This window comes from Lampetra planeri, chromosome 2 (assembly GCF_965212315.1).
Source record: "Lampetra planeri chromosome 2, kcLamPlan1.2.h2, whole genome shotgun sequence".
NCBI lineage: Eukaryota > Metazoa > Chordata > Hyperoartia > Petromyzontiformes > Petromyzontidae > Lampetra > Lampetra planeri.
The window spans coordinates 36451119-36474204 of record NC_136108.1 but is presented as its reverse complement, the minus strand read 5'-3'; the positions used below and the strand labels follow the sequence as shown (position 1 = coordinate 36474204).

The 23086-nt window shown below is 52.4% G+C and overlaps 1 protein-coding gene across 3 annotated transcripts in view; it reads right to left on the bottom strand.

The window, feature by feature from the left end:
- PTPRK (protein tyrosine phosphatase receptor type K) overlaps positions 1 to 23086 on the bottom strand; it is a 177095-nt gene that overhangs the window by 72647 nt on the left and 81362 nt on the right. For all 3 annotated transcript variants that reach the window (XM_078614791.1, XM_078614775.1, XM_078614783.1), the window contains exons 6-13: positions 21998 to 22169; positions 18816 to 19109; positions 9806 to 10222; positions 7918 to 8027; positions 4605 to 4806; positions 2986 to 3088; positions 2165 to 2438; positions 438 to 474 (exon numbers count right to left, since the gene is read on the bottom strand). In XM_078614791.1, the coding sequence (XP_078470917.1) occupies positions 438 to 474; positions 2165 to 2438; positions 2986 to 3088; positions 4605 to 4806; positions 7918 to 8027; positions 9806 to 10222; positions 18816 to 19109; positions 21998 to 22169 (1609 nt within the window). The remainder of the gene's footprint in view (positions 1 to 437; positions 475 to 2164; positions 2439 to 2985; positions 3089 to 4604; positions 4807 to 7917; positions 8028 to 9805; positions 10223 to 18815; positions 19110 to 21997; positions 22170 to 23086) is intronic.

Here is a 23086-nt window from a genome sequence, read left to right as displayed (position 1 = left end):
TAACCATTAAACGAGCAACCCAACGTTTCTACCAATTCCCTCCGCAGGAATGTGTTAATACGACGTTTCGATTGCAACACAAGCAATCGTCATCAAATAGAAAGAAAACCTAGTTTCAAGAGTTTACTCGCCCATTGCAGCCACCTCAAATATTTGTGAAATGATTGTATCTTTACATGGCTTATCTAGCGGTAGATTCTTAGCCATTTTTTTATTTCATAAAATTTGCAGATGGACAGTCCACCGGATGAACACCAATCACAATCGCAATGCAGCGTTTTCTAAGAAAGTGATGATAAACAAAAGAGTGAGAGAAAGCCTCTGGCCGCATCTCGATTTCATCGCAAGAACTGCAACAGGAAACAGCCTTGAGAAAATGTGCAGAAAATTGTCTGTGATCACACATAATGAAATATTCAAACACCGGTATCCCATACCTCTCTTTGCCAGCATGAGACAAGATATTTTCAACTCCTGCACACACGCACACACACACGTGCAAACACATGCAGAAAGTTTCACGTTATTATCATTATTTACTTCATAAGCTATAAATACATTTTCAATAAACACAAACCCTCAAAGACATTTTTTTTTACAGAAATGAAAAAAGCCAACGGATACAAAATGCACTTTATTTTTTTATTTATTATGAATAGCAGCGAGGGAGAGAGACGGTTTCAGCACCAATACGAGCTTTGGGGCAGCCATCATTTTCGTAATGGGCATTCAAGTCGTCACTTTGTGAAATGGCGCGAGGATAATGTGAGAGGGGCCAATGTAATTTCAGTCGGGGGAAATTTTTTTTTCTCATCTTAGTTGTTTTATTTCGCTCACAACGGAACCTGATGGAACCGCCGATATTCCCATCTCGCCAATTACGCTCGTCAGGTCATTATGAAGTGGCTGCTCCGACTTCAACGACGCGAGCGATGAGTGAGCGACACGGAGGTCTCCTGGGTGTGAGCCTGAGCCAAGACAACCAGGGCCGTCCACAGGGGCTGGGGAATTCTGACTGTGGGCCCCCCGACGCCTTCAAACTAAACCAGGAGAATTACATCTGAAACCGTGACGTCGAAACGCGGGGCCCCCTAAAGCGGCGGGGGGCCCTGGGTGTTCGCCCCGATTCGCCGTACCCTGTGGACGGCTCTGAAGACAGCAAGCAGCCTTCCCTAGGAGGCCTCATTCATATATAGAAGCATTTTTATTCCATCTGCTAGAGGTTGAAATTTTTTTTTAAAATATAAACAACACTGCAGGTCGGATGTCCTCGTGGTGTTTACATTTTTAATTTCGTGAAATGGATGCTTTTCCCTCACCAGGATTGATAATTAATTTGTTTAAAAGGTATTTTAAAACCTGAGATTAAAGCTGCCTGAACACAGCGAGCGAGGTCGGGGTGGGAGAGGGACGGGCAAGGGGATGGAAAAACCTGTCGGTTCGCGCTCTCCGGCCAAAGTGTGGTTGCCACCCCTGAGATACACAAAACTGGGACATATCATGGGGAACAAGACTATCTCACAGTACTAGAAGGTATTGTGAGATATTCCTAAAAGCATTGTGGTCCATCATAATTATTATCATTAGGCAACTGGCCAAAACCAGAAGCATTAACTTGCTGGCAAGACTTTCCATGACAGCACAATCCTGCGAAAGGCAGTAGAAGTGGAAACCATGAACAACACATTGTACGAACTGAAGGCGCGAATCACCGCACGCCACGCTTTGAACAACACCCACTTCTCTGTTGGGGTGATGTTCGAAAGTAGCACTTACGAAGGCCAGCATGACACACATGTCCCTCGAGTGGCAATGTTTACACATTTTACCAGGTACTCATTTGAGCCTCAGTCGACCTAGGAGTGGCCCAGGGCTAGTTCAGATAATCGTCACTGGTATTGGCCACAAACAGGAATCGAACTTGGGTCACCAGGTTGAAAACTAATTTGTTTAGAACTCCTTCTTGTGTTTAGTTTGTTGTCCTTCCCCTGCACCTCCGATTAGCACGGTTGGCTACGTACGGTGCGAAAGAAGTTCAACATACATATGTGGCACAGTGCACAAACCGCTGCCCCACTGATGCCCCCCACTCCCCGCACACAAACGCGCGCAGGCAAACGCAGACGTATGGCGAACTCCGGCCGTCCTCCCTCCGCTCGCTCACCTCGTCACCCAGCGCCAGAGCCTGGTAGTAGATGGCGTAGACCTTCGAGGAGGCGAGGGGCGCGTTCCAGTAGCCACGGTAGGTGTGGTTGTCGCCAATGATGAAGCGCCGCCCGCCCGCCAGGTTCTCGGGCAGCAGCTCTGCCGACACGTAGTAGGGGGTGCGGCGCGCCCGCGCCTGGCGGAACGACACGGGCTCCAGGAAGCAGTCCGGGTGCTCGGGCGCTCGGCGAGACTTCTTGGGGGGCTCTTCACGCACCACCAGCTGGTACACGCTGTGGGGGGCAGTGGGGGGCACGGTGGTTCAGCGCGAGAGACGAGGGAAGCCGGAGGGGTGGAGGATGGTGCGGGAAGCTGGTAAGCTGTGTTTCATTAGAATGACAGGAAAAATGATCCCCTGCTCAAATCAGCATCGATGTGTTGGCGCTCATCTCCTGTTCACAGCCCTGAGCCAGCAGTGGAAATTCGATGTTCCTCTGGTGGCGGCGAGGGATGACAAGTCAACCCCTATTCAGGATGTGAACTCGTAAACTTCCGATTGCGAGCTGCTCGCTCTACAGCTGAGCCACCCGGCCCGAATGTGTTTAGTTTAAGATTTTATTTATAAATTAACATTTTACACGCCACTGTGAAAGCTTTCACAGTTGCGCTGCATAGCTCTCCAATTTGTTTACAGGTCGTACCGCGTTTTGTTGGGCACAACGTGCAATGTTTCACTCCACGCACTGCGAGCTTCTTCAACAACTGAATCGAGCTCAACCACTAAACACACAATGGGCCTCTCCCCTTCCTAGGCAGGTGAAGTGCATGCTGGGAATGCACCTGATGGGTGCCCCCCGGCCTTGTGCAGGCTTGAGCATCACGGTGGCCGTGGTGTCGGAGTACTCCAGTAGCGGGTCGCTCTCGTACTGCGGAAGTCGTGGGGCTAGGGGTGTGCGGGCAAGGAGGCGGAGGGGCGTGGGGTACAGGGTCAAGGGTTAGGTAACGCTGGAGAGGCCTGCCAACCCAAGGGTTTCCTGGTCGAGCGTCAAGCTATATATTGCTCCAACCAAACATTTTTCTTCAGAACTGAACATGAATATACATGATTATCATCACCACAATGATAATCAGCAGCAGACATGAATAATTTACAGGCTGGAAAACGGCCTCCCAAAACCCTCACCATCTCTCACGGTCCATTGTGGAAACGGTTGTCATGTGTTCATCACCATGTGCAATGTGAGACGTGTCCAGTGCATTCAGGAAAAAAAATCAAACTCTCCACCGGTTCTTTTTAGAGTGTTTTGTTTACTTAAAAAAAATTACAGGCACTTTCCTAAATTCAAGAACACAAATTACTGTTTTTGATATTAAAGAGTGCCACTTAGAATGTTTAGCCAACCGACACGCCGTTCCGCCGAGTTCTGGGCGACGATCGCATGATTAAACACGAAGCAGTGCCCTGCGCGCGCGCTGCTCATCACGCAGTAATTCCCACCGCTGTCGGGGAAGCTGCCGCTCGGCTCCAGCGTTTTGGGCACGCATGCGCGAGCCGTGTTGAGACATCTTGATGTCAGATTTTCATAAAATTCACAACGCTGCCCACGAGCCTGAGGCCCCGTCAATGAGAAGTGACAGAAAGCGAGCGTTTCATTTGGGGATGGCAGCAATGAGCGATCTCGATCGCCTGCACTAACGGCCCCTGCAGAGGTGTCTGCAGCGAGCAGTGCAGAGTGAATAGATCAGCGCGTCTTAATAGCTTGCGTGCGGCTCTGAAATGGCGGCGAGTGTATAGACACAGCCCACACGTGTGTGTGTGTTTTCACGAGGGGCAGCCAACACTGGGGGCTCACGGTGAGCGAGGGAATGATTAATGGTGAATAGTGTACTTGTCGGTGGTGAAGGATTTAGCTGCTGAGTTATGCATGGTGCCATTTAAACCTTATGGCAGGAACCCGGGGTCTCATAAGTCCCCGGCTCTCGCATAAACTGCGTTGCGACGTCATTTTATGTCTGTTGGACGTGAACGATACGGCAATCTATTCCTCTCGACGAGCTCTACACGATACGCTAATCAAAGTTGAAAAGTTTTGTTTAAGACTACGGCAACGACGGGCGCTTGGTGACGAGCGAGAGGATTGATTTCAGGTGGATTGTGGCATTTATGGGCGCGGTGGGACGGAGTCGCCAAAAATAAATGTATTAATTACGATTTTGACTTCCGTTTATTCAGGACCCCGGGGTCCCACCATAAGGTTCATTTATACTGCTGGGTAGACAGCCTTGGGGGAATGTGGGAAACTTGCACCACGATTCCAATTGCTGTTGTGCGCAATAGAATTGAATCTACACCATGGGACGCATCCCCAACAATGTGTCATTGAAGAGTCGAATGCCGAGCGATCGCAGGTGAACGTTCATCTGTGGGGCGAAGACCAAACGCCGGCACGCGCGCTCACCGGAGATCTTGGTGGTAAACAGCACGGTGGTCTCGAGGCCGAAGCCCTTGGTGGTGCTGGCACGCAGCGAGAAGGAGTAGGTGGTGCCAGGGCGCAGGCTGCCAAAGAGGTGGCGCGTCTCGCTCCACGGCTTGAGCACGACCTCGCTCCCACTCTCCAGCACGTAGTCTGGGTCGCGCGAGTGCAAGGCGCTGTACGACACCTGTGCAGTGACACACCAAGCGCGAGTCAACCTCTCCCAGCGTTACCAACTCAGAGATTTTCAGTGTTGGATGTTTCAGCAAAAACTTTTTGGCAAAGCGACAAATCCAGCGACTATCTGGGATGACTACAGGATGCAAATGTCGAGGTGATTCCAGGTGTGTTGTGTTCGGGATCCTGTATCAGACGACTATATTTCATTCACTGGCTAAACTATGGCACTGTGGACCACCTTAGGTCTTAAAGTTACTTTTTGACGAGGTCCGTGTGGCAACACTATCTGCCCGTTGCCCTCTCATCACTCACAATATATGGGTTTTCGGAACATCAGTGAACAGGTCCTGGGCCTCTGCTAGGTTGATTCAACATTGGCACTGAAGAGACAAAGGCGGTTGGGCGTGGTTTTTGGCCACACCACCACCTGGTCTGCCAGAATGGCCTTCATAGGTGTCCGCTAACAGTGCGGTATTCGTGCCTAGAACCGCCCGAGTCCAGACGCTGCCATCTCGGTGCACGGGGCGGTGCTCCGTGACCGGCTGTGCCACGATCGGCCGCACGGCAACGAAGCGGCGTGCTGCCTGTGCGGGTCACGCACGCGTGCGTACGGTGTTGTGTGCATTTTTATTTGTGGGCACATGAACAGTAATCTCACCAAAACCTATTTCTCTATTAATGGAAAAGCCGTTTCTCACTCCAGAGTGGAATTAAATACTGCAAATATAAAACTAATTTTCTCTTTCAGAACATATTTTATGGCACAAAGAGAAATCGGGGAAATTAGATTTTTTTTTTTTTATTTAACCTCGACCTCTCCACACGGCAGTAGCGGACGATTCCTCTTTAACACAATGGGCTGCGGTTATTACAGTCGGTGTACCGCACGGCACGCTGCTTTTAAAGACCCATCAAAACATGCTCTGCTCCATGATAGCTTTTTCCGTGGAAACGAAATCAATTTTCTAGACGTGGCCACGTTTGAAAGGGGACGGACACACAACAATATACAAATAAATAAATAAACATTTAATGGAGCTTTACAAAAAGGAGGAATGATTATGAAACGTGGGCTGCAGCGCATTGGGCAGCACAAAGCACAGACCTGGGGCTATCACAACAGCATCCGTAACAATCGCACAGTCGCAGGATGTTCTGCAACACGATTGGGGCTCGGGAGGCGCTGGGGTGGGTGCTCCAACAAAGAAACGTCATTTTGGCCCCTCGTGTTCGCTCTCCCACTTAGCGCAGTGATCCCCGCGTCCCGGTCTGTCAGCGGCCGGCGATGGCACCCAATGCACCTGCTACTCATGACGGCCGATGGTGAGGCACGGCCGAGAGCTCGCGCATTCGTCGCTCGTTGCAGAGGTTCGTGGTTCGAGCTCCGCAGCCGCCTAACTGCGCACGTACACGGAGGCTTGGATGTACTCATTATGAATTCAGTAATGTCACTGTTGACTCTGTTGCCGGGGCCACCATTCAAGAGTTTGCTCACTCGTGCCGTCACATCGCGCTGGTCACTGGTAGCGAGTTTTAGTTTTTCCTTGGATCGTTTCACTTATCGGTTTCATCCTCGCATATCCTGGTAAAAGACGTAGGAACGATTATAAAGACAAATCTATTTCATGTAGATTAAACCAACAGGCTCATGAACGCATGACAACATTAATTTGTCACATTCACAAAATAAGGGACAATTTCAATGCAAGTTGTTATTTTCACGATTCAACCCCTCGCGGGCAGGAGTCTCTCCAATACGGAGCCGAGTAATCACCGCACGAGGATCGTAACCCACGGGGCTGAGTGATGTCAGAACAATGGCAGAGGGATTTTAACGACCACTTTGCAGCAGACGGCAAGCTTACATAACACCGCTGCACAAAAAATTACTGAGCGGTTGCAGGAATGAAACCCTGATGCCTGTGCAAACCGGTGGAGTGACAATCCGGTCATCCGTGCGACTTCACAGCCACCCCCCTGGAGAACGTTAATTCGATTCTAGATTGCGCCAGACTGAATCAGTTCTACAGCAATCAATTCCAGCAGCAACTGAAAAATAGAAATGCTTTTGCCTAAAACGATTCCGCCCGTAGCGCGGGATCTCAAACGATAGACTCGCGCCGTTGGCGAGCCGCGTCTCTCCAGTCCACATCCACGCCCCCCATCCCCCGACATCCCCCCCCACCGTCACTCCCTCAGAGTCATTGTAAACCACGAGCCCAGCAGCTCTCCGATTACTCCGCAGCTTCGTCATGCTCAATTATTAAAGCAGAACATCCACAACGAATGAATAAACAAGAGCAGCTGTTATTACCGTCATTAATAATCATGACCGTGTTAGTGCAACACACTCAACCGCACTCCACATTTCCATTTCGTTTCTGCAATTTTCATTACCGTGGCCGTGCAATAAAACGGCAATTAATGTTCGTCCAGGAAGTGCGCCGTTATTCCACCGCCCACGAGGTTAGTGTCGCTAAAAATGTGTACGAATTAAAACTGCTGGGTGCGAATAAAGCAGCTTCATATTTGCCCTCGCCGGAGGGGGAGGGGGCGTCAGGAATTCCGAAAATCTCGCCTTGAACTCCTGCTGCGTCTTAAGCGGCGATCGGCTGAAACGTTGCTCAACCACTGACCCTCAATCCAAACCCAGATCCCCGATCGGCACAAGTTGACGTCTTCAAGCCCAAACCTCACTCACCTCGACCCAGAGGCAAACTCAGCCCTTTGACTCCAACCCTCGACTCGAATGCCTAATGAGTGTTGTGTTATATGTGGCAGTAGCTAAGTTCCCATCCAGAAATTGAACTCGGAACCTTCCCATTGCGAACCGCTCGCTCTACCACTGGACAATGGTGGACAGGAGGCCGGGGAAGACAGCCAGTTAAGAGCAGCAGCAGTGTGATGATTGGATGCATCTGGGAGGATAATCCGATGCAAAGTTGTTGTGTAAATATCCTAGACAGAGCTAAACGGAAGGAAGGCCACGAATGGCGACATCTTTGAGAAACGGCACAGCACAGAGGGAGAGGCATCGACGGTAATGATGCTGATCGTGACGACGACAATGACGATGATGCAATGTATCGGCCAGGTGCCGCGGACGTCTCTGCCGCACCTCGTACTGTGTGATGGCCCCGTTCGGCTCCTCCGGCTCTCGCCACTGCAGCGAGATGCTCTCCTCCGTGGCCACGCCACTGATGGCCACCGCAGATATAGGGCCCGGCACTGGGGTGGTGGAGGCAGCGGCAGTGGGGAGGAGGGGAAGGGGAGGGGTAAGGGGGGGGAGGTGCAAACAAATAAATACATACAAAACACACAAGTGCAGCCCTGCAATTGCGTGTTCGTGTCTATGCTAGCAGAAGGATCCCCACCCGGTGGGAGGTGTGAGTAACACCCACATTGTGTCCCACCACCCTCCCCCTGCCAACCGTGGGGCACTCACACTGCTCGGGGGGGACAGCTCTCACGGCGACGACGCAGCTCCCGTGATGGGACGCCACGGTCTGTCGGTCCGCACACTATTTCCCAGCTGTATTGCGGTTAATTTCTCTCCTTCGCCGAAATTAGTGTTGCCGTGTCAGCTTCCCTGTCGCTCTGGATCTCGCTTCCACGCGCCGTGTCTTTTAGCAATGGCACTCGCCATCTGCGGCCAAACATTTCTCTTGCATGTAACAGCCGCAGCCCCATTCCCAAGTCCAATTTCTCCATGGAAACGCGGAATGCGGTCACGGCCGCGACGATCGTCCTGCCATGCGTGGGGGTGTTGGGGGGGGGGGGGTGGGAGGGAGGAGGGGGGGCGAGGGGGCCCAACCACATTTAATGCGGATTACCCAAAATCTCCCCGCAAAGTCGCACATTGGGCGACCTCATAATCCCACACAGCGAAAAATTGTAAAATACCAAAGCGCATTTGGAAAAACGCATCATTTGACCCTTCCAAATTCGGTGCCATGGCGATTCAGCCGACAGAGCAATACATCTCTTAAAGTTGTGCGGCATGATCCCCAGCTCCATTTCAACCCTTTTTTCATTCTGTAAAACGCATTTCCTGCAGACTCCTGCCATAGACTGCAGATGCCCTTTTACTAAACTGGGTAATGAGCCATGTCCAAGCAATTCGGATAAATTCATTAACATCTATTTGGCAGTCCTCTTTTGAGTCTCCGGGATAAAATGTCAAAAGAGGATGACCGCCTGACCACCCGACCCCTCGGCCCGTCGACCTCTCGCCTGAACGCCGACATCGAGGCAGAAGACTCTGGAAACACCCCGAGGGCACTCAAAGCTCTCCGGTCTCAGCAGCCCAGCAGGGTTCAGCCTGGTCAGTTCTTATCGTACGCTTGGGCTATGAGGTGGCTAGATGATGGTAGTGAAACAAGACGTTATTGTATCTATTTGTACGCCACCTCAAGAGCTGTCACCTCTTATGCACTATACGGCCACTGAATTCCTCACAAATGCCAAAACACCTATCAATGGAACTGGCCTAACATTCCAATGTAGGACCCTCCTGACAAAGGTCTTGAGACTCGTGAGAGTGTCCTGGATAAATAAAGGGCATTGTTGATAGTAAGTGATTACTGTACCCATTGATTTTTATTATATCTACCTCATACAATGACAATGCTTCTTTTGGTTTCAGTTGATCAAATATTAAGGGACATCACTTAATAAGATGATATGATTAAGGTTTAGGGTTTGGGTTTTGTTTGGTGTTTATGGATAAGGTTAGGAGTTGGGTTTAGGTATTAGGATTTAGAGGTTAAGGATTAAGATTAGGGTTTTAGAACTATTACAATATTTTAAACATTTTATTTTCCCAGGTAAGGCCCACTGAGCTGTATAGTTCTTTTTCAGTGGTTAGAGATTTAGGTTTACGGTTCAGGGTTACAAGTTGGTGTTCACGAGAAAAAGGTTCAGGGCCTGGCGTGCCTCAGGCTGCCTCCCGAGTTCCACGTCGTTGCGAGTGGTGTTGAACAACGCACGCGGCGTCGTCCACTCACCGTCCTCGTCGGTCTGCGTGTAGATGCGCTCGCCTGCCTTGCGGCCCTCGGGCGTGTACAGCACGGCCTGCAGGCTCAGGTTGTGGTGCGGCGGGAGTCCCGACAGCACGAAGCCGCTCACCGCCTTGCCGGCGTCGCGGCACACCTCCGGCAAGCTGCTCTCGTTGGCCGCGCCGGCGACGGCGCCGGCGCCGCCGGAAGCGCCGGCGCCACCGGAGGCGGAGGCGCCGTTGGCCGCCGGCGGTTGTTGCGGCGGTTGCTGCTGCGGCGGGGCGGTGCCCGCCCAGCTGCGGTAGCACACGGTGACGTTGAAGCTCTGGCAGCGTGTGACGTTGTAGCCCAGGGGCTCCCACTGCAGCGTCAGCTCCCGCGAGCGCAGGTCCACGACGCGCACGCCCTGCGGCGCGTGCTTCGGATCTGGAGGAGCGACGCGGGCGGGCCGTCGTTACTACGATTGTTAGGTGCTGTAAAATCGTAATATTTAAACAATTGTATCCGGATTTACTACGACTAACGTGTCAAAAAAGAAAGTTTTCAATCTGTGCATACCACCAGCAATACGATGCCACTCAAAATTCGAGTTTGTTCTTTTCAAGGTCATACCACCTGGTTTCATTTACTTGTCTAAAACAACGTGGTCGTTACAAAAAAATATGGAACAAAAACTGAAAAGTTAAAATTACACTGAGAGACCGAAAGTGGAAGACGTGGATGAGAGAACACACATGCAGAATCATGACATCATTCAAGCATTTAAGCAAATGTGAGTGGCCTTGGGCAGAGTACAGCATGGCTCTAAAAGATGATTGCCAATGGTCAAGACTAGGAACGGAGCGGCAGTTAAGGAGTAAAATGTGTCCCAGAAGACGTCAACAGTTCATGTGAGGGTTGCTGCGTGGATTGTTGAACTGCAGGACTGTGAGCAGTGGCTTGGGAAGGCCTTCATCTAGCAGTGGATTGATCATGGTTGATGAATTTGATGGAAGGAAGAGATCAAAGATTGACATTTAGTTTTAGATTGAAAACTCATTTATTTACAGCTGATTTTTTGTGTTAAATTTTTTTCTTCCCCCGTACCTCCGATTAGCACAGTTGGCTATGCACCATGCAAAAGAAGTTCAACATATATATGTACATACAAACTTCCGCAAGACAATGGGATGCATGTCATGCAAAGTCACCCAACTGCACACACCGCACTCAGAGTGAAACTTCTCTATGAGTGAAGAACTTGTACATTTTGAGGTCTGGCTTAATACCAGACGTGGAAGTGCTAAAGTTCTCACGGATGATGATTCCATAACGTGGAAGGAAAATCTGCGTCGTCCTTGAGTGACTGCTGGATTAATACATCGTGGGATCACGGGAAAGGACAAAGGCTTGGGAAGGCCTTCATCCAGCTGTGAACATAGTTGGTGACGATGATGATATGTCTGCACGTGTTCAAATCATCTCTGTGATAATTGTAGATACGTGCCAAGGGGTGAACAGCGTGGAGCACAGATGTACGGTGCAACATTGGACTTTGCTGCTTTGCCCTCTGCTGACAACGTAGCCGTGTCGGTGGACGAAGCGAATGGGAGCCAATGAAACCCGGCCAGTGCACGCTCGCGTCGACCCAAACCTCCGTGACGAACGATCACCGCCGACACGTCAACCGACGCGCAAGCGCGAGGACGTTCGTTGCGCGTGTTTGTTTCCTCCATGTTTTACTCCGGCTCCCCAGAGTTCGCTGCTGGCAGCCGCCGCGGTCAATGAAGCCGGCGGTTGCAGCCGTGGGACACGCCAGCAAGCCGCACTCGGTGCAACCGAGATCTGGCGGGCGGGAGACGCGGCGGCGGTGGGGCGCGTCGCCGGTCCACCGCCGCGCCCCAGCCCCGCCCCAGCACCGCCCTGGCACCGCTGTCTGCACGCCTCAGCGGTGGCGTCACTCGTCCTGACTTTCTGGGGGGGGGGGGATTTTTAATTTGTTTGAGAATAAATTAAATAAACATCTAAATATGGTGTCGTTAAAGTGGTAATGTTTACCATTACAACTCTCAAATGCAATGCTTTTACACTAATCATGCACACTTCTTTTCTCGCTATGCTGCGGGTGGAAACCTGTCTTGGACCTCTGTGATCCTCCTTCACGAGGGTCTTCATGTTAAAATATTGATATCAAGTGCGCGCTAATTTGCGGCAAGCCTTTGATTTTCGCAATCATGAAAAACACGAGGCAATTAAAATTGGTGCGGGAGAACAACAGAAGAGGCACGAGAATGAAACTCGGAGAAAATGAACAAAGGTTCGTCGTAATTTCTGCTGGCATTCACTCATGAGCTGCATATTCCTTCACAAGAGGCGCCAAAACTGAGACAAACGTTGACAGCCGATTGCGTTGAACTCTCCGATGGATTTCGCCTTGCACCGCGAGGCGTTGGGCATGATGTCCGTCCGTTCGCCTCACGTGCTGGAGCTCAGCGGGAGAGCTGTCGAGCCAGGCGGTGACTCGGCAGTGGAGCGAGCGGCTCGCACATCCTGGCTGGGGGTTGACTCGGCCCATCATTCCTCAGGGATCGATAAAACAACTCCCACTTTACGTGGAAGTCAATCGCGGTTTGTCGTATGGACAGACACCCCACTCACAGGAATGCGGAATTTCCACCACACTGGCTCAGGTGAGCACCGTCTAATTGCTTGTTGGAGCAGGAAATCGTCTTTTTGTTTTGCAACACAACCGTGAAAAGCCACGCAGCTGGTTTAACGAGCCGAGTCCCCCACTCGGGCATGAGAGCGGGGATTGCGGGCTCACCGTGGCTGCTCATGCAGCTCTCATAACCACCTCAATTACGGCCGTGATGGGGCAGTCTCGTGAAAATTGGAAAAACGGGTGAGTGAGGCATGCAACATACTCTGTACGTCCAGGGGGCCACACGGAAACGCGGCAGACATCCTCGCCAACGAGCACACTCGGCCAATCTCTCAACAAATGAAATCAAGTGGCTCGGAGCGCAGCACGGCGATGGTCTCCGTCTTGACCGCGACGCCTGTGCCATCCTGGTCGATAACAAACATCGCGCTCCTCGAGTCGGGGAGATGCCAGCGTGGGCACAAGCCCTGTGAGCGAGCACCTAATGCCACACTCCTCCCTCCTGCGAGCAGGCACATTCATACAAATTGACTTGACAACAGCAGCCACTGACAAAAACAAGCAGTGGGGATGTAAATACATAAATGAGTGCCAGGAAATAAATACATTTTAGCGTGCGGCTGTGGCAGCAGTTGCTAGCAGCCCATGCCACATTTGAAGGCTCCTGACCGCAGACCGAGCGCTCGCACCACTTACGAGGTGGCAGACTCACGGTGCCGACGAGCGCCGGCTCCCGACAATAGAAAGTGATTCGAGGCCAAATCCACGTGCGGCGAATCTGAATTCACATCGCAGTCCAGTAAATTCAACGGCAACGCTGGCATAAGGCGGCAGCAGCATTAGAGGACGACTCGGAAGCGCGTGGACTGATGGAGGGGACGAGGAGGAGGCCCCAGCAAGGTGTGGGGACATCAGCGAGAGAATGGCACCGGCGGCTATGCTGCACGTGGCCTCTGCAGCGCAGCCCTGTGGTGGCAGCAGCGAGGGTTGGTGAAGCACACACAATCCTGACACTCCGTCCATCGCCGACCACGTCGAGGTCCCCATCTCCTGGCTTTCCAGGGTGTGATGGCAGTGCAGCAAGTGGATTCATTTCCATCTGCAACCCATCTGTTGCGCCGGTTACGGGGTTTGAGTGTTATTTCCTCCGCACGAGTGGGTTTTTTCCGGGTACTCCAGTTTCCGTCTGCTCTGGCTGCCTTCCGACTCCGAATCGCTCTCTCCCTCTTTCTCCCTGAGCTGAGAGTGATCGACAAAACCGTGCGCATCACGAATTCGAAATTCTCACGGTGACGATGATGACCGTCAAGAGTGGGGGGCTGCTGCGGCTGCTACTGCCGCCGCCGCCAGGTCCACGGACCCCGCGGCCTCCGTGAAGCGGCCCGACGGCAGCAAGCGGTGGCAGAGTTCACGGGCGGCGAGCCGGCTCACGGCGCTTCAGGTGGAGGAGCAACGTGAAGTGAAGGCGCTCGCGCCGAGCAGCTGAGGGGCGACGAGCAGGGGGAGTGAGCAGCCTCCACACCACCGAGGCTTGGAGCTCGTGCCCCTGTCCTGAACGTGCCGCGGCACCTGCCCTCCTCACACCAACGCCGCTGGGTCGGAATGTGCTGCGGAGGAGTTCGTGGCGGAGAGAAGCGGGGGGCTCATAAGGACCCCCTCCCTCCCCCGTGCTGCGCTATCTCTCCCCCTCCCTCCCCCCCCCGTAATCCCCTTTATCTGTGGGCACACAGCATCTCATGCCCCTCCCCCCATTTTCTCGTAGCAGACAATGAGCTTGTTCCTGGGCAATGCGTATTATCCGCCAGTTGTTTCGGGTTTATTTCTACGAACACGGCCATGGGGTGTGCTCGAAACCCTGACGCCGCCTACACGCGCATGTTAGTGTGCGCGTGTTTGTGTGTGCGTGTTTGTGTGCGTGTTTTTGTGTGCACGTGTTTGTGTGCGCGTTTTTGTGTGCGCGTGTTTGTGTGCGCGTGTTTGTGTTTATTTGAAACTCAGTTCCTGGGCATGGTGCCCAAAGGCCAAAAACGCCAAGCAGCCAGCAACTATCGAAGTTGTAATACACGAGAGTTATCAACACGTTTGTTGAATTGAGCGATGTTATTTTAAGAGCTTTGGAAAAAGAGACGATGGGAGGGAAATTGCAAAGTGGAGCAGCGCGAGAGAAGATGCGTGAAGAGAAGTGGTGTGACCTGCAGCGTGGTGATTGCACGCCGCGTGTGGGTGACGAGACGGAACGGCCTGCATGTGGTGGTCACCACAATGACCTCCTACCACGAGACATCTGTCTCCTTGGCACGAGTATGAACTTGTGAACGTGTGTGTTTACATACAAACGTACACAAGCGCACACCACTAAAGGAAGTGACTATTTTCAGTAAATATCTGCATAATTTTGAAAGGTTCCAGCTCCCACTAAAATATAAAAAAATGCCAAAGAGAAATTGGATTTCCACCGCAGGTCAGCCAATGCATGAATCTTGCTCAATGTGAACAGTCATATTCAGAAATGTTGACCGACAGGGAGCTTCATACACGATTCATTGTATAAAATCGCCACGTGTTGGCATGCGTTATATCCCTGCCACGCAGTAAGCCGAGGCATGCAGTCTTCACCGATTTCCTTTCCGCATGTCGTTCCTTACGGACACGATAATTCTAAAATGCACCGCCTAATTTTCACAACATCGGTGACACGCGTCAAGGACGTCAATATCTTGAAGCGCCTGACAAGTGGGTGGGGACGGAGACGGCGTGGCGGCGGTCGTGCTCGCAAACGGGCGCCCACGGCGGCGGCAGCGGCGCGGGTTCAATATTCACGGGGATGCGACGCCCGCATCAACACTGCCAATATCTCTCTGCACAGTCCTCTGGGAGAGCCGAGCACCGGCGATGACATGTCCCATTTCCTTGTTTGTTTGTACACACAATATCCCAACTCCAAAACACAATTTTAGATTTTCTAAAGGAAAAACTGAACGGCGGTGCGTCCAGGGGCTCACTATCTCTCGTGTGACTACACGCGGCAGAGGCCCGTACAGACTCGACTTCCTGTTTTTCGTAAAACCTTATAAGCCCCCGTTTATCTGTGTGCCTGAACACGCGGTTATCTCCCCAGCCGTCCGACCGGCAGTAATGAAATTTTCATTGAAGACCCACGTCCGTGATAACTTCCACGAGATTGCTTCGGATGTCAAAAGGACAAAGGTCGGAGGTCGCTCCGCTCCCGTGAGACGCTGTCGGGGGACGAGGAGGAAGTTACAGGTAACACTCGCGTCCTGGCACCATTGCTCCAGCAGCTCCGGATCGTTTATGCAAAGCATCGGCCCCCTGGCAATCGCCTCGACTCGTAGCGAAGGGATCCTCGAGCAAGCAGAGCCCACGGCCACTCTGCACACACCACGGCCATCAAAGAAAATAGACCCCACGGCAAACTGGCCAATCCATTCGAGTTACTCACAGCCAATACATTTTAAACTTCTATCAACACCAATATAGAAAAATAAACACGTGCTCCAGACAACGCCGATACAGAAACGCCATGAATACGAGCAGTGCCAGGTGCTAAATGCGAATTCTGACACCTTAAATATTCACTGTGAAGCTCGTTGCGGAAACTACTTGGCACGTTACACAACTTATTTTGCTTTTCGCACGCTTTCACTTCTGAGAAAAAACAGCAGCGCTCATTTTTCCCAAGCGTCAAATCGCAGCTGGCAGGGGAAGGGTGAGAGGCAGGACCGCTACGCATCACGCACAAACACGCGTACACACACGCACACACACACGCCGGTACACGTGTGTACGCGCCCAACTGACTCGCCAGCTCCCACGGCGAGATTTACAGTCGTAGCCGAGCTGCTCTGCGCCCGTCCACTCACTCCGCATCTGTTTCCTTTGATAAGAATCCGCAAGCCAAGGGAGAATGCGAGCGGCATCCCCCACCGTGCACACACACACTCTGCACACACCACTTACACACTGCACACACCACTCCGCCCCACCATCCACCCCACCCGCCTCGCTCGCTCCCACCCTGCATGTGAGCCTCACGTCGTCGCACCGAGCCACTTCCTGCGAACAAAAGGGGCTGTTGTGCATGGGGTGGCGCATGCTCAACAAAGACAAAGACCTCCTGCATAGCCTTTAACGGACTGTTAGGGCAAGTGTTGTTAGCGAGCACCTATTAAGACAGAAATGGCGCACAAAAGTGTGGTGTGGCCAGAACCACGCCCGGCTGTGTTTGTCTCCCCAATCCTGTTGTTTAGACACATTGCATCAGGTACTCATCTAAGGCTGAGTCGACCTAGGGTTCGTAGCACAGCGTGCTACCCACTGTGCCACCACTCCTTAACAACTACACTCCCGCGTGCTCTATACACTGTTACACGCGTGTACAAATACATGTGCGTAGGTCGTTGGGGAAATGTCTGTTATTAGTGAGCACCTATTAAGGCCATCGTGGCAACACTACCCATACCTGCCCCACACACACTAGAATATGACAAACAGTAAAACATTGAACCCCACATGCTCGCTTCAATGCATGTATCGTGACTGCAAGAATCTACTATATTTAACAGCACGATGCACCCTAAATTATCCTATTGTTGGTGGAGGGCTTGCCTCTATTCACTCGCCCCCTCCAACCTGAGTCTGTTAGGTTGTGGAGCTACGGCCCCATTTGCCAGGTGTGTAGGTGGCACCTGCACAACTATACAGCTCCCAGCTCACCCGCTCACCCCACTCACCAACTCACCCTACCTCGCCCACTCCTCCGCTCACCCCACTCACCAACTCACCCCACCTCGCTCACTCCTCCGCTCACCCCACTCACCAACTCACCCCACCTCGCTCACTCCTCCGCTCACCCCACTCACCAACTCACCTCGCCCACTCCTCCGCTCACCCCACTCACCAACTCACCCCACCTCGCCCACTCCTCCGCTCACCCCACTCGGCCTGCATGAGCCAGGGTGGTGACTACCCGGGGGTGACTACCCGGTGTCGTCACCGGCTGGACACGTCGCCACGCTGCCGCTTATCTCACCGACAGAGATAATTCGCGGTGACTCCAAGCCACTTGGGGGGGATCGGAGATGCCCCGTGCTGGCGAGAGCGGGGGCAGAAGAGATTTGCTGCCACGATATCCGTAAATAATATCATTAAAACGTGCCGACACGACGCAGCAGAACGTTGTGTAACCTCAAGAGTCGATGATTATTGTAGAGATAGTGGCGCAATTGGAGACGGGGAAGCTGGCGCTTTAATGTGTATGGGGCCGCCCTCCTGCCGCGCTGGGAGAAGCCAGCAGCGGCTGCCGTGGCCCGGCACCCAGATTTGCGAGCCTTCCGAGGGTCTGCTTGAAAAACAGCGTGCACTTAACGCGAACAGCACGCAATAAACTACGACACCCGGCATACATAACAAACACGCAGAGGTTGTCCCAACAATAGCTCCGAGGGATAATGACTACAGCTGGCCGCCTCACAGCACAGGTGCGCTCGTGTGCAAATATACTCGATGAGTCACCGGGCCACACTGGCTGGGAGACTCATTACACACACACACCTGCCCCCTACACTCCCACAAGTACAAACAGACGAAAGCATCCATATGCACACACACGCAAACAAAGGCTCCACACCCGTGTTGTTGTGGACTCGGACCACCTCGTCCACTCCGCGTCGAACCACCGCACCGCAGGTCAAACCACTGCCCTTTCTGCGTCTTCCCCTCGCAGCGCTCCACCGTGGAGTTCTATCACACCGTCGCCCTTCTCAAGCCCTTACAACAATATTCCTGCTCTATTCAAAACACGCGTCAACTCGTGCCTAGTACAACTTCGAGAGTGCAGTTTGTTGCATGTACGTAAGTTGCATTTATTTTGCACTGTACGCAACCAACCATGCTCATTGGAGGCGTTGCTCGCCACCTACTCTTTTAAAGCTTTGCACCCAGTTTGGCCGTGAACACTGCGGCCGTGTGGCCACCTGGCTACGGAGCCCAGGGAGGGGTCCTCAGTCACAAGGCCGGCTCAAGGACATTTCCTCAGCTGTCAACCTTGACTTCGAACAGGAATGATCCACTATACAAAGAACCTGAGTATTAAACTGTCCTGCTCCGAGGCGCGAACCCTGTAGGGAACCGGCCACGTTGATCAACGGATTTCACAAAACCCAGCGCTTCAACCCGACGCTTTGAGGCTAAATCTTGCCGACCGAGGCAATGAAGTTGCACGTCACGGCCGGCCTTGACCACGGCCTCCACAAGATAGGGCCCTGGCCTTTCCCTCGGCCGCAGCCTCTCAGCCTCGGCCTCACGGCTCGCGACGTTGCAGCACGAGCGCCGGCGTTGTCGTGGGGGCGTCGGTCTCACCTGCACAGCGCGTGCGCGTGACGAGCGGCGGCCCTGGCGCCCCCGTGCCGCCCTCCCCAGGCCGCGTGAGCAGCAGCCGGATCTCGTACTCCGTGTCCGGGTCCAGGTGCCACAGCTTGAAGACGGGTGCTGCCACGGGGTACACCTCGGTCCAGTTGCCCTTGGTGGCACGCCACACCACCTCCTTGGCGAGCACGGGGCCCTCGCCGCGGATGGAGTTCACGTTCAGGTTGATCCACAGCGTTGTGGGCGCCACGCGCACCAGCAGAGGCGGCGCCACGGGGCTAGGCGGCTCTGCCGGGCGAGAGACACGGAGATGGAAATGATGGAGCGATGAATGGGTGTTTAACGCGTGCATTTCGCAGACGATATAGCAGAATTTGGATTAGGCCGCGTCGTGATCTGGACGTAATTTTGTTGTAAAACCCTCCGCCACCCTAAGCAGGCAAACAAAAGAAACTGTCGCGCGGTGTGAATAATAATCATTCCATTTACTGCTGCGCAGGTTTTCCGCTGCCGCGAAGCTCTCCGATGTGTTGTCGGAATGGACCGTGTATTGTTCGGCACAATGTCCGACGTTTTGCTCCATTAGCACTGGAAGTTATTCAGGAGCCGAGTTCTCACACTGAAGACGCTGAACTGAGTTCAGTTCCTAAAGAGATTCCCAGTGAAATCTCGCACGTTGTGCGCGAACAAGATACATAAATGATTGTAATTATTGTTATCATCCAGCAGTGGATTAATCATGGCTGATGATGACTAAACCATTTTAACCCAGCGAGCGAGCTGAGCATTGCCATCGATCTGTCACAGTCAGCCCGCTCTGGCCTTATTAACGCGCTGCTAATGAACAAATCCCAAACCGATTTGTAACTCGTGTTTGTTTTACTGCGGCGACATTAACTCTTTTGCATGGCTGGGAAAACCGAGATAATCCAACAATTAAAGTGCGGTGAGATAAGGAGCGTTTCACAGCCAGTGAGGAGCATGTGGGTTATTTCTTCAAAAACACAGGGCAGACGCTCAATATCAAAGGATCACCTTTTCAAAACCTTCCCTGTGAAATATCACATTCACGAGTGAGAAACACTAACATTTTTTTAAATAGAACATTGTTCCAAAATAACATAACCTTAAATGTGGCAAGTGGTATCAGAACTTATCCTGGGCCTCCCCCTAGGTCGAATCGGCGTTATACGAGCACCAGGTGCGATGTGTCAGCATCAGCACCTGGGAGACATGAGCAGCTGTGCGTGGGGTTTGGCCACCCACTCACATGGACACACGCCCCGTGTGCATTGTCCAGATATGAGCAAAAAGCATGCAAATTACAATTTACTGGAGGAAATGTAATTAGATACAAATGGTCAATTACATGAAGGTGTGAGATTTACATTTCAAACAGGTAAAAGGTAAAGGCACATCCCTGCAATTGCTTCCTCAGCTTGCAGAGGAAGGTTCCTCCACAGGAGGGAGTTCACTGGAGTCCATCTCGAGGGTAATTTGGCCTACTCTTCCACTCTGGCTAGATGCCTTGTCAGAGGTCCACACACACCTTGCCCCGCAACAGCAGAAGCTGCCGATGGTGAGGTGCTGCAAACCCATTGGCTCTGCTGGGTGCCCCAGCGTCTCCACTGCCATGCCACGAGGTCGAACAGGCGGCCTATGTATTGATACCCACTTCACGATGGTACCATCCCTGTGTAATCTATTAACAATGACAACATTACATGTTTTAATTGCAAGTAATTTCGACACTCGGATCTGTGTCGGGGTTGTACGTAGAGTGTAATCTATTAATAATGACAACATTACACGTTTTAATTGCAAGTAATTTCGACACTCGGATCTGTGTCGGGGTTGTACGTAGAACTTCTGTTGCACCGTACGTAGTCAACTGTGCTAATCGGAGTTGTGCCAAATGACGTCTGACATTTAGCTTTGTGTACCGGGAGCTTTCTAAAGGAACTTTAACCCCAGCACACGTGACCCCGCCACGACTGGGGGCCTGCCGCATGGTTCCTTCAGTTCCTCAAAGAATGTACACTTCCTCAAGAGGCTCCCATCACGTGGAGAAATACTGTGCACAGTGGATCGTGACGATGGTGTGTAGTGGATCGTGACGATGGTGCGTAGTGGATCGTGATGATGGTGTGTAGTGGATCGTGACGATGGTGTGTAGTGGATCGTGATGATGGAGTGTAGTGGATCGTGACGATGGTGTGTAGTGGATCGTGACGATGGTGCGTAGTGGATCGTGATGATGGTGTGTAGTGGATCGTGACGATGGTGCGTAGTGGATCGTGATGATGGTGCGTAGTGGATCGTGATGATGGTGTGTAGTGGATCGTGACGATGGTGTGTAGTGGATCATGATGATGGTGTGTAGTGGATCGTGACAATGGTGTGTAGTGGATCGTGATGATGGTGTGTAGTGGATCGTGACGATGGTGCGTAGTGGATCGTGATGATGGTGCGTAGTGGATCGTGATGATGGTGTGTAGTGGATCGTGACGATGGTGTGTAGTGGATCGTGATGATGGTGTGTAGTGGATCGTGATGATGGTGCATAGTGGATCGTGATGATGGTGTGTAGTGGATCGTGATGATGGTGTGTAGTGGATCGTGACAATGGTGTGTAGTGGATCGTGATGATGGTGTGTAGTGGATCGTGACGATGGTGCGTAGTGGATCGTGATGATGGTGCGTAGTGGATCGTGATGATGGTGTGTAGTGGATCGTGACGATGGTGTGTAGTGGATCGTGATGATGGTGTGTAGTGGATCGTGATGATGGTGCGTAGTGGATCGTGATGATGGTGTGTAGTAGATCGTGATGATGGTGTGTAGTGGATCGTGACGATGATGTGTAGTGGATCGTGATGATGGTGTGTAGTGGATCGTGACGATGGTGTGTAGTGGATCGTGATGATGGTGCGTAGTGGATCGTGATGATGGTGTGTAGTGGATCGTGACGATGGTGTCTAGTGGATCGTGACGATGGTGTGTAGTGGATCGTGATGATGGTGCGTAGTGGATCGTGATGATGGTGTGTAGTGGATCGTGACGATGGTGTGTAGTGGATCGTGACGATGGTGTGTAGTGGATCGTGACGATGGTGTGTAGTGGATCGTGACGATGGTACGCAGTGGATCATCATCACCGTGACCTCTGCGGCTGCACCTTTGACACGGAAGGGCACGAGGTTGGAGACGCTTGACCCCCCGCGCGTCTTGGCGACGCAGCGGATGCGGTCGTCGGGGTCTCCGCTCGCCGTGCGCAGCGCGAACGTCGCCGTGAAGCGCCGCGAGCGTGCCACACTCACCGGCACGGGCACATCCTCGCCGTGCTGCCTCTGAGAACCGGCAGCAGCAGAACAGGAAACAGCGGCAGCAATGGCAGTTGCGCGCGAGAGGCACGAGCGGAAGCACAAGCAGAGGGAGCAATCGAAGCCATGGCAGCAGCAGCAGGAGGAACGGCAGCAGCGGCAGAGGCCAATGTACAAGCAGCAGGAGCAGCAGTGACAGAAACAGACACAAGGGTTACGATCACACAAGAGCCACACAAGTGGCAGCAGCAGCAGCACAACATAAAGCGGTGACAACACTTTGATGAATAAAACATTTGGTTATCGGTTGCATCCAATGCATTTTTAATTAGCGACAGATGACTCTAACCGAGGGGGTTTCAAAATAAACAGCACACATCGGCAGTGACGATGATGCCTGTTAACGGCAGGGGTCCCCAACCCCCGCGCCGCGGACTGGTACCACTCCGTGGCCTGTTAGGAACCGGGCCGCACAGCAGCAGGAGGGGAGCGGTGAGTCCGCTCGTGGCCCGCCCATGATTTTATTCACCACTTCCGTCCGTGCCTCTTTCCCGCACTGCGCACTTGTCTCAGTCACAGCGTTGGTGAGCCCACACGCTAACCCCCAGTAGCCACAATGAGTGAAAAAACAAACGTCGCTGGAGAGCTTCTTTGAAAAGGGGAAAGACCCAATGATGACCCCCCCCCCGGTCCGTGAAAAAATTGTCTTCCACAAAACCGGTCCCTGGTGCCAAAAAGGTTTACGGTGTAAACGGCTGGCCATGATGAAGATGCTGTAAGTTTAGCAAAATGTATTTTGTTCAAACACAAACGAAAAGCATTCACAAGACCCGGCTGAACGCTGGTTTTCAAACAACCCCACGCTCAGTTAAAGCTGAACATCACATTTGGACCACGTCTCCCACCGACATGCCACGCAGCGATGCCCGACAGCGACGAGGACG